General features: G+C 36.3%; 1 protein-coding gene across 1 annotated transcript; it reads right to left on the minus strand.

The window, feature by feature from the left end:
- Positions 1–1,122: 1,122 nt before the first annotated feature.
- Positions 1,123–1,646, minus strand: LOC113076193 (fucolectin-4-like; the record flags this gene model as incomplete). Its single annotated transcript, XM_026248856.1, has 2 exons — positions 1,354–1,646; positions 1,123–1,262 (listed from the first exon to the last, which is right to left on the minus strand). Coding segments are annotated over exons 1-2 (433 nt in total), but the record flags the coding sequence as incomplete, so codon positions are not given.
- Positions 1,647–12,323: the final 10,677 nt, after the last annotated feature.

The raw sequence follows: 12,323 nt of genomic DNA on the forward strand, positions 1-12,323 counted from the left end.
CATCTTTCTTTCTTGTGGGTCTCTGGAATTGTCAGTCAGCTGTCAACAAAGCAGACTTCATTTCTATTTTTTCTGTACAATCCACACTCAGCATCTTGGGCTTGACTGAGACCTGGATTTTTTACAGAAGACTCAGCAACCCCAGCTGCTCTCTCTAACAATTTCTCTTTCTCTCAAACCCCCGTCAGATTGGCCAGGGTGGGGGCACTGGTCTGCTCATTTCTAACAAGTGGAAATACTCAACCCACTCTCCCCTATGCAATTATAACTCATTTGAATCTCATGTCATTACTGTAATAACTTCTATAAAACTCCAGGTTGTGGTAATTTACCTCCCACCTGCCCAAATTATATCCACATATCAGGCAACCCAACTTGACTTAGTTTACACACACAATTGTATTCCAGACAACATTCTGGTAAAACCCCTACGTATCTCTGAGCATTTCTTCATTACAGTTACTATAATTGAACTACATTTTATTTATATGCGGTGTTGATGGCGCAGTGGATAAGACACATGGGTTCAAATCCACTGTGAATCCACTGTGAGACACCAATGTGTCCTTGAGCAAGACACTTAAACACTAGTTGCTCCAGAGGCGTGCAACCTCTGAAATATATAGCAATTGTAAGTGACTTTGGATAAAAGCGTCAGCTGAATGAATAATGTAATGTAGTGTAATATTTTGCTACATGTGTGCCGCCTACCGCTTAACCGGTTACTTTTAGATGAAAACTACGTTGTATCCTCCTCTCTTCCCTCACTTACACATTTCTCATCTCTGGATGAGAATGCGGCAACTGACACTTTTTGCTCTTTATGCTCTTCACTAAACTCTTGTCTAGATGATATTTGTCCTCTCTCCTCCAGACCAGCACGGGCTGCCCCTTCTTACCCCTGGTTATCTGATGTTATAAGAATCTGTGTTATCCGGAGTTTCCCATTAGGGTGAAAAAGTTCCCCACACAGTATTCACTGCATGCTCAAGATGATCATGCAAATTCGACCAACATTAAGATGCTGGGCTTGAAAGTGACACCTTTGTGAGCTGTGCTTCATACATCTCTACACTATAGACAATGGAACTATTTTATTCCTCGTGAAATTTCACAAATTACCTGTTCCATAAACCTCCACCTCACACAGCGTGAGATACTGCTGGATGTTAGGAATGTACATGTTCACATAACGACCTTTCATTCCACCACAAGAGAAACTGACAGAACTGCCTGCTGGGACAAGTGAAGTGACACCACATCTACAGAGAGAAAGAGAGAAACCATGAGACAATCAGCTGGCCTGCTCAAATCCAGTTCTCCTGACACACACAACTGTTTTCATAACTTCACCTGGGATTGTTGTTGCCGTTGTTCTCCAGAGAGTTTCCGATGCGGATCTCAACTCCAGCCGTTTGCTCCAAATAGCCGTCGGCTCTGTTGGTGACGGTCACTTTGGAAATTTTGTAAGAATCCAGCAGGTCCAGCCTCCACCACGGGCTGAGCTGGATATCTGTGTGGGAGCAGCTTGAAGCTACACCTGGAGCGTATCTGATGCCGTCGATGGCGTTTGCAGCTCCATAGGTGTAAGACAATGTGGACGACTGTACAGCCGTTCCTTTCAATGCCAGATTCTCTGAAAACATTTAAAGACATTTAAAGACAGAGGATGAAGACCAAAATGTGTGAAGTTTACATTCCATTTGAGTTAAAATATTAAATTCCAGTCCAAAACACTCAGTTACATTTACTACTACATTAAAATCTGAAGTTAATATTTTTTATGGATCTGCGCTTACATGAACTAACCACGAGCATTTGTATTTTATTAACCAAAATTAACAAAGATCAATAAAAACTATAAGTTGTGTATTGGTTAATGTTAGTTAATGCATGTTAACTAATGGGACATTAGTTTTTACCTTTCAAGTTTACTGAACTCCCCTGAATGGAAAAGACACCTGTTACAAAAACAAAATATGTCCTTTGCTTTCTGAGATGTGGAACAAGTTTGTGTTGCATTTGATTCTTTAAGTATTTTTGATTAATAACAGCTACAAAGCATCTATAATTGTACATCATCTAACTAATGCCTGTCATCTATACTCACCCAAAAGTAAGAACAGATAAGAGAGTCCCTCCATCTTGTTTGTTAAAGATCATTAACCAGATACCTGTGATGGTCAGATATGACAAGAGCATGCATCCCTCCTTTTATCTGTGTTTCTCTTAGCAGCTTGAGTCTCCATTGTTACTGAATATATTTCACACATCACAGGACGTCCAGAATCGATTTTCTTAGGGCATCTCTCAGGACAAGTCTGATTTACTAAACAAATCTGGCAAAATGCAAATGAAGATGAGGACTTTAAGGATTTTTTTGTTCCTGGCACCAAAATAAATAAATAAAAAGAAATAAATGACTGGTACTTAAGGTTCATTCTTCATCTAAATTAATAATATACAAATTAAAGAAAACATCCTCATGCTTGGAAAGTTTCACCTCTCTGTGAGTTAAATTATTAGTGTTAGTTCAAAATAAGATCAGATCCTAAAATAATCATCTGAAATAGGTTGAATCAACATAACCATATTGTGTCGTCCAATCTGAGGCAGTTTTCTTCTTGAGCATCTTTTAATTCAAGTAGTTTATTCTGAATGAGAAAAAAAACATATTTTTGTAAAGTATCATAAAATCGATATGTGAATGAATCTGAATGAAAAGGGACAGTATACAACAGTAAACGTGACAGTAAATTATGCAATGTTGATAGAAATTATTTTTTAATAATTATTTCCCTCAAGGTAAAAAATTTCAGGTTTTACAATTCTAGTAGGAACGTTATATATATATACATACATATATATATATTAGGGGTGTAACGATACGCGTATTCGTATTGAACCGTTCGGTACGACGCTTTCGGTTCGGTACGCGGTACGCATTATGTATACCGAACGGTTCGTTGGAGTAATTAATTATATTTGAAAAAAAAAAAAGAGAGAGAAAGAAATATAATGATATGCGTTCAACAAGGTAGCCCAATAACCCAAACAACGTAACAGGCAACGCCCCTGACACTCCCGAAGAAGAAAAAAACACCATCTTATATGTTTATGTTAGGCTACTTTTGTGAACCGTTACACCCCTAATATATATATATATATAATGTGATCAACATTTGTTTACACTACCAATTATTCTCCTTTCATGTTTTGTCCATTTTAAACCCCTTTTTATTGCTTTGTCTGGTGTGTTGTTCCAATTGTTCCACAGACATTTAGTTCATCTCTCCTGATTTCCACTCCATCAGTCTGATCACTGATCATTTCCATGTTGTTTTGTGTGTATCTGAATGATCTCAAGCAGGATGTAAATCAAGAGCTCAACTGGAGTCCATCATCTGCTCAAACCTCAGGCAAAGACCTGTCACTTCATACAGATCTCAGACTGTACACATTTTTGCCCACTTTGCCACAAACACAGACATAAGCAACACTGTAAGCTATTAGTGTTCAGAAAGACACTTTTGTGGCATGGATCAACTGGACTGTTTTCCTTCAACAATATTTTCCTTCAATTATATTTTCCTTCACATAGCTGACATCTTCAAAACCAAACATTCAAAATATGTTTAGGCTTAAATTGAAAATATATGTATGTACGTATTTAACAAGCAGACTAATAAACTTACATTTTTTAGTATCTTCTTTTAGTTTTAATTTATTTTTTTCTTTTTAAGGGGACACCAGATTTTTCCACAAGATTATATGATTCTTCATGAAATGTCTTCAACAAACTTTGGTTAAAATTCTTCAAAGGTTGTGTAAATCAGTTTTACCTTGTCAAAAACAGCTCTGTTCACAGGGTTCAAATGTATGAGACTGAAAAAAAAAATATTTAATTAAAGTTAGTACTATTAAAGAAATCTGATCTGTTCAGTGGCGGAGCCGGCATGTTTTCATAGGGGTGGCCAGAGAGGGGCCAGCAAACAGCCTGAGGTGGCACTTCCACAGGCACAGAAATCTTCATGATCTCAATATAAAATGTGTTTGATTACAATGTACTGGACTGTACACAACTGAGTACAATTAATTTTTACTAAATTTTTTGAAATGGGTCAAGTAATACTTGTTAGTGAATATAAATTTTTTTTGTATTATTTCTTCCTTTTCAAATCTCCCAAATGCTTTATGATGAAGTGATATAGAGCGTGCGCCTCACATTTGCGTACTGTTGAAGAGTGGGTGCCGTGAGCACAGTAAAATGGCTGATGTGAATGTTTTACTGACATATTCTAACAACATCATTACAACATTACATTACAGTTGTTCTACTGAAACCTATTTGGCTGCTTTAGCTTATTAACACTTGTTTCACTTGTGCCTGATGCTGAGGTGAAGCTGAAGTGCACTTCTGAAAATTCTCCTGTTTGATGTGGTCATAAAGAGATACGGCAGTTCCGCATCTTAATAAATGCATTTTTTGTCAAGAAAAAAAGGGTCAAAAACTACAGTTTTGAGTGTGGGGTAGCCAAGCTTTCATCAGTAGTGGCCACGGCCAGCCCTGGCTCTGCCCCTGGATCTGTTTCATTTAGTGTATGTATGACTCACAAATATGCTTCATATTAAGTTTATTAAACTGTCTAATCCAAATGGATGGAAATGTTATATGCAATTCATTACATTAATCTTCAGTGCAATTTAATTCAAATTGTATTTAAGTTGGCTTGAAAAAGCCAACTTACTGATCTACTATTTAATCTTATTATTATTATTATTCTTCTGAGCCAAATTTTAAACACTATCTCCTCCTAGAGCTTTCAAGCTAGAACCACCAAACTCGGGTCAGACCTTCAGACTGGTCTGACTCGGGTTGCTATATCTTTTCTAACTGATTCTGCTTATGGTTTTCGTAAACCAGACTACCAAAACCACCTTAAATCCCATAGACTTTCATTGCGGGGGTACAAACTTTTGAAAAATAAGGCTTATAATATATTTAAGCTGTCTACTACCAGGGCAAACCTTAAAAACTCTCTACTGAGAATACAGCTAAAACCAGCCTAAGCTGATCAGTTGTTTTGGCTAGTCTCCCAAACTGGGTTTTAAGTGGTTTTGACCACTCTCACGCTGGTCTTAGCTGGGTTTTAGCTGGTTTTTACTGAATCCACTGTTTTTTGCTGGTTTTTGCCAGATTCGCATAGAAACATGCTAACAACATGCTAGTTACTCACTAATTAGACTAGAAACATACTTCTAACAAGTTTTAAAGTGGTTTTGGCCACTGTCACGCTGGCCTTAGCTGGTCTTAGCTGGTTTTAGGTGGTTTTCTTTACTGAATCAACTGGTTTTAGCTAGATTATCATAGAAACATGTTAATACCATGTTAGTAACTTGCTAATCAGACTAGAAACATACTTCTAACATGGTTTAAAGTGGTTTTGGCCACTGTCAAGCTGGCTTTAGCTGGTCTTAGCTGGTTTAAGGTGGTTTTCTTTAATGAATCAACTGGTTTTAGCTAGATTATCATAAAAACATATTAACAACATGTTAGTAATTTGCTAATCAGTCTAGAAACATACTTCTAACATGGTTTAAAGTGGTTTTGGCCACTGTCAAGCTGGCTTTAGCTGGTCTTAGCTGGTTTTAGGTGGTTTTCTTTACTGAATCAACTGGTTTTAGCTAGATTATCATAGAAACATGTTAACAACATGTTAGTAACTTGATAATCAGACTAGAAACATACTTCTAACATGGTTTAAAGTGGTTTTGGCCACTGTCAAGCTGGCTTTAGCTGGTCTTAGCTGGTTTTAGGTGGTTTTCTTTACTGAATCAACTGGTTTTAACTAGATTATCATAGAAACATGTTAATAACATGCTAGTAACTTGCTAATCAGACTAGAAACATACTTCTAACATGGTTTAAAGTGGTTTTGGCCACTGTCAAGCTGGTCTTAGCAGGTTTCTAACTGAATCAACTGGTTTTAGCTCGAATATCATAGAAACATGTTAACAACATGTTAGTAACTTGATAATCATGTCAAAAACATGCTTTTAACATGGTTTTAAAGTAGTTTTGGCCACTGTCACGCTGGTCTTAGCTGGTTTCTAACTGAATCAACTGGTTTTACCTGGATTAGCATAGAAACATGTTAGTCACTTGCTAGCCACATTTTAATCATGCTAGCAACATGCTAGTTGTATACTAATCATTCTAAAAACATGCTAGAGACATACTAGCAACATGCTAATCATGCTACAAACATGCTAACGACATGCTAGTCACTTGCTAATCATGTTAATAAAATGCTAGCAACATGAAAATCATGCTAGAGACATGCTAGCCACATGCTTATCATGCTACTAAAATGTTAACAACATGCTAATCATGCTACAAACATGCTAGCAACATGCTAATCATGCTAGCAAAATGTTAGCGACATGCTAGCAACATGCTAATCATGCTAGAAACATGCTAACAACATGCTAGAGACATGCTAGCCACATGCTAATCATGCTAGAAACATGTTAGCAACATGCTAATCATGCTACAAACATGCTAGCAACATGCTAATCATGCTAGCAAAATGTTAGCGACATGCTAATCATGCTAGAAACATGCTATCAACATGCTAGAGACATGCTAGCCACATGCTAATCATGCTACAAACATGCTAGCAACATGCTAATCATGCTAGCAAAATGTTAGCGACATGCTAGCAACATGCTAATCATGCTAGAAACATGCTAACAACATGCTAGAGACATGCTAGCCACATGCTAATCATGCTAGAAACATGTTAGCAACATGCTAATCATGCTACAAACATGTTAGCAACATGCTAATCATGCTAGCAAAATGTTAGCGACATGCTAGCAACATGCTAATCATGCTAGAAACATGCTAACAACATGTTAGCGACATGCTAGCAACATGCTAATCATGCTAGAAACATGCTAACAACATGCTAGAGACATGCTAGCCACATGCTAATCATGCTAGAAACATGTTAGCAACATGCTAATCATGCTACAAACATGCTAGCAACATGCTAATCATGCTAGCAAAATGTTAGCGACATGCTAGCAACATGCTAATCATGCTAGAAACATGCTAACAACATGCTAGAGACATGCTAGCCACATGCTAATCATGCTAGAAACATGTTAGCAACATGCTAATCATGCTACAAACATGTTAGCAACATGCTAATCATGCTAGCAAAATGTTAGCGACATGCTAGCAACATGCTAATCATGCTAGAAACATGCTAACAACATGCTAGAGACATGCTAGCCACATGCTAATCATGCTAGAAAAATGTTAGCAACATGCTAATCATGCTACAAACATGCTAGCAACATGCTAATCATGCTAGCAAAATGTTAGCGACATGCTAGCAACATGCTAATCATGCTAGAAACATGCTAACAACATGCTAGCCAAATGCTAATCATGCTAGAAACATGCTAGCAACATGCTAATCATGCTAGAAACATGCTAGCAACATGCTAATCATGCTAGCAAAATGTTAGTTACATGCTAACAACATGCTAATCATGCTACAAAAATGCTAGCAACATGCTAGCAAAATGCAAATCATACTAGAAACATGTTAACAAAATGCTAATAATGCTACAAACATGCTAGCGACATGCTAGCAACATGCTAATCATGCTAACAAAATGCTAGCGAAATGTTAACAACATGCTAATCATTCTACAAACATGCTAGTGGAATGCTAGCAACATGTTAATCATGCTAGCAAAATGCTAGCAAAATGCTAATCATGCTACAAACATGCTAACGACATGCTAGTCACTTGCTAATCATGTTAATAAAATGCTAGCAACATGAAAATCATGCTAGAGACATGTTAGCCACATGCTAATCATGCTACAAACATGTTAGCAACATGCTAATCATGCTAGCAAAATGTTAGCGACATACTAGCAACATGCTAATCATGCTCGAAACATGCTAACAACATGCTAGCCACATGCTAATCATGCTAGAAACATATTAGCAACATGCTAATCATGCTACAAACATGCTAGCAACATGCTAATCATGCTAGCAAAATGTTAGCGACATACTAGCAACATGCTAATCATGCTCGAAACATGCTAACAACATGCTAGCCACATGCTAATCATGCTAGAAACATGCTAGTCACATGCTAGAAACATGCTAGCAAAATGCTAATCATGCTAAAATCATGCTCTCAACATGCTAGAAACATGTTAACAACTTTGCTAATCATGCTAACGACATGGTAGTCACTTGCATATAATGCTAGTAATATGTTAATCACTTTCTTTTTTAAACTTCTTAACTTTTCAAACTTTTACATTTTTAAAACTTTTTAAGCTTTTCAAACTTTCTACATTTTTCTAACTTTCTGGCCAGGCTTTTTCAAGCCAACTTAAAGTTTGAAAACAAACTTTACTATCTAGTTGATTTTGATGTCGTATACACTTCTGTTGTTGTTGTGGATTTTTTTTCCTCATTTAAAATAGAATTATATTAAAATCCTGTTCTGAATTTATTCATTTTTTGAATGATAATGATTAAAATGAAAACAGGGCTGATAAATTTAATTCGGAGGATGAAAGAATCAGTATATGCGTCATGATCGTCAGCTGGAGTGCCCATGAACTCCAGTAGAGGGCACTCCACTCAGGACTCTTGTATTTGGCGTCCATTTCCATTTCCAAACTACTTTCCCATAATTCTGTGCTTAGGGCTAATCACCACCAGGTGTTCCCCATTACCAATCCCCTATATATATATACTGTGTTTGGACAATCAATGGTCGAAGTCTTGTTTAGCCCCATCTAGCATTTCTGAGTGGTTTCCGAGTGTTTGTTCTTTCTGTTTCTGATTTTGGACTGTGTATACTGCCTTTGATTCACTGCCACCTGCCTGGAACTATTACTGATTCTGGAAATCCCTTTACAGAATTGCCGCTGTTGCTGGATTACTGCCCGTTTGAGCATTCTATAATAAACTGTTGTAACTTTGAGTCAGAGACGCTCAGATCCATTTGCAGTAGTTTATTATAGAATGCTCAAACAGGCAGTAATCCAACAATGGGCTACAAGTTTGTAAAGGGATTTCCAGAACAGTACCAGGCAGAAGTCAGGGCAGGTGGCAAAGAATCAAAGGTGGTATACACAATCCAAAATCAAACACGGAAAACAGAAAAATGCTCGGAAATGCTAAACAAAGCTTCGACCATTAAGAGCTCAAACACAGTATATACAGGTGCTGGTCATATAATTAGAATATCATCAAAAAGTTTATTTATTTCACAAATACCATTCAAAAAGTGAAACTTGTATATTATATTAATTCATTACACACAGTATGATATATTTCAAATGTTTATTTTCATTTTGATGACAATAGTAATAGACAATATATATATAGGATCTGGTTGATAAGAGGCTTAATAACCACCAGTTTGAATGGTTTTGAAACGTTACCTACAGATAACGCTGAGTTAATAATATTGAGAAGTGGTTCTTCTGCTACAGATCAGTGTTAATTTCGTTGACGAAGACTATGACGAAAAATATTCGTCAACTAACCTTTTTCACGGACGAAAACTAAATAAAAACTAAATAAAAAATCAGATATGATGACGAAAAACGTGACGAAATATAACTGACACTTTAGTCAACAAATAAAAATGAGACGAAAATATATGGGAGGGACGAATGGAGAAGAGATCCAATCAGAGCGAATCTTTGAGGGTAGGTTGATCTATGCAGAAGCAGCCGAGCCATTTTAAAAAGCCGCAGCAAATGCAAGCGCAACAGCTAAACAAACGCAGCAGCAGTTACACAGAAAAGAGAACAAAGATGAGTTTGCAGAAATTCGCACAGTTTCGAGGACGTTTTCATAACAGTTAAGTTGTTTACCCAGGGAACTACACTGCGACCTTTTGAAATGCCATTGCAAGCCAAATTTTTATGGGGTCGTAAATGTATCACTGATTATTTTGTACCTACTTATGTGTAATGCTATGTTTTAATATGAGCATTTATTAAAACAGAAATGTGTATTTTAAGAATACGTTCTATAACGTGCTCCGAGCATTCAACACATCAAGTTGGCTTCAGCCCCGCGATGCGGGAAAGTTGAACTGAGCAGCTGGTGACTCGCGCAACACTGAACCGAGCTCTCCTTCAGGACGTTTGCGTCCTCCTGCACCTGAACGATCAAATACAAATCGCGTTTTAAATAAACTTAAGAAAAAGAGCGAAAAGCGAAAGAGCTCAATTCAGCAGCGCGGTGTTCTGGTGTTCAGGGAGCAAGCAGAGACGCGTCTCAAAGTCTTCTTGCTTTTGTACCGACAACAAATACATACTAAATATGTCGAAATACCCGTCTTGGAAAGTGTGTTCGAAGAAGTCTGTAGTTATGTCTTCAGTGAAAGTAAAGAGTTGGAAAGAAATCGGATGCGTATCTTTATAATGGATGCATTAGTCTCTTAAAGTGACGGCGACTAATTTACTAGCTCTGCTGTCAGTGTCTTTAATGTATAAATATGAAAGTAAATCACTCACTGCTCTTGATTGAATTACTTTGTAGTTTTAACAAGAATTTATCCAAAGTCAATCCAAAAATCAGATTAGAATAGATTATATTGTTTTACTAGTGACTAGTAAAAAAAAAAAAATAGGGACCTGAGCATGTTTTGCTTAACCGTTTCTTTCTTTAATTGCTAATGCAACCTTTTCACACCACAGACTGAACCAAATTAAGCATTGCATCCAACATTATCAAGATGAATTTGTTGTTCTTACACAGTTTAACCCTGAGTTATTGTCATATTTTATTACCAATTTCTAAACTACAGCAAATAAACTGTGATATTGTAAGAAACGTTGAAGGTGTCTGAATACATTTTGGTTTGATTGTGTATTTTATTTTACAGTGAAGACTATGCAGTGCTATTTTAAATGAACAAAAAAAAAACGTAAATAAAATTTAAACTTGGTGTAAATAGCACAAATAAAGAAATAGAATGAACATACAATACAAATATAATATAGGTGGTTGTCTATTTCAATAATACTGTAATTCATCTTGAAAGAATGTCATATGCATTGCATATCATTCAGGACGAATGCATATCTTTTTCAGAGAGCATGTATATTTTTAATGGAGAGCAGGCCTTATGTTTATTCTGTAAATACCATTCCATAACAGACTGATGGAAACATTTAGTCAAGTCAACTAAGTTGACTTTGTTCTACTAAAAAAAAAAACTAGACTAAGACTAAAAGACTTAAGACTAGACTAAGACTAAAACTCTTATGATATTTAGTCGACTAAAACAAGACTAAGACTAAAACATTTCAGATGACTAAAATGTGACTAAAACTAAATGGTGTGTTATTCAAAAGACTAAGACTAAGACTAAATCCAAATTTGCTGTCAAAAGTAACACTGCTACAGATAGCAACTCTTGCAGTAATTTTGTGGGTATAGGATCTAATAGACATGATGTTGGTTTAGATGCAGTGATACATTTAATTAGATCTTCCCCTCCTATATTTGTACAGCACTGTAGTTTTTCTTTGTAGGTAAGTGCTAGATGCTAATAAATTATATGAATAATGCAGTACTGATTGACATATCATTTAGTAGCCTATAGAAATTCTAAAATATATTTCCTGCCTTATTCTGTGATAAAAATGTGGAAAAGGTTGTACTTTGTAAACTGATCATATAATTGTCTACTAGGAACTAGGGCTGCCCTCGACTAAGGTTTTTTTTTTTTTTTGGTCGATTTGTAGTCAATCATGTGATGCAGTAGTCAACTAATCGCATGTTTATTAATAAACCATTTAAATGAGCCTGCACACATAGCCTAATAAACGCTCAAACACACGCATGAAGCTTGCCACAGCACACCGGCATAAAGAAATTATTGTAAATGTGATGGGAAAGGAGGCTGCATTAACATTTTAATAATTTGATAAACTAGTGTTTCTTTGTTTTCAGAAGCTGGTCACACTGACACAGTATAGAAGATTTGCCTGTATACTTGTTTCATACATAATCTGAGAATTTGTTTTCCATTTGAATTGGTTTATTTGAAAGTATACATTTCACTCTCTATAGATATATTTTGTATTATCTTTAAGGCAAAGATATACAAAGAGATGCGTTCAAGTTCACAGACCGAGACGGCAGAAAGCGCATCATGTTTGCTTTCATTATTTTACAAAAGCATGGTATTGTGAGTGCACACAAATAAACCTAGAGTCTTTACAGATTTGAAAGATGTATTACTCTTATCTGT

This window comes from Carassius auratus, unplaced genomic scaffold, assembly GCF_003368295.1.
Source record: "Carassius auratus strain Wakin unplaced genomic scaffold, ASM336829v1 scaf_tig00019260, whole genome shotgun sequence".
In the NCBI taxonomy this organism is placed as follows: Eukaryota; Metazoa; Chordata; class Actinopteri; order Cypriniformes; family Cyprinidae; genus Carassius; species Carassius auratus.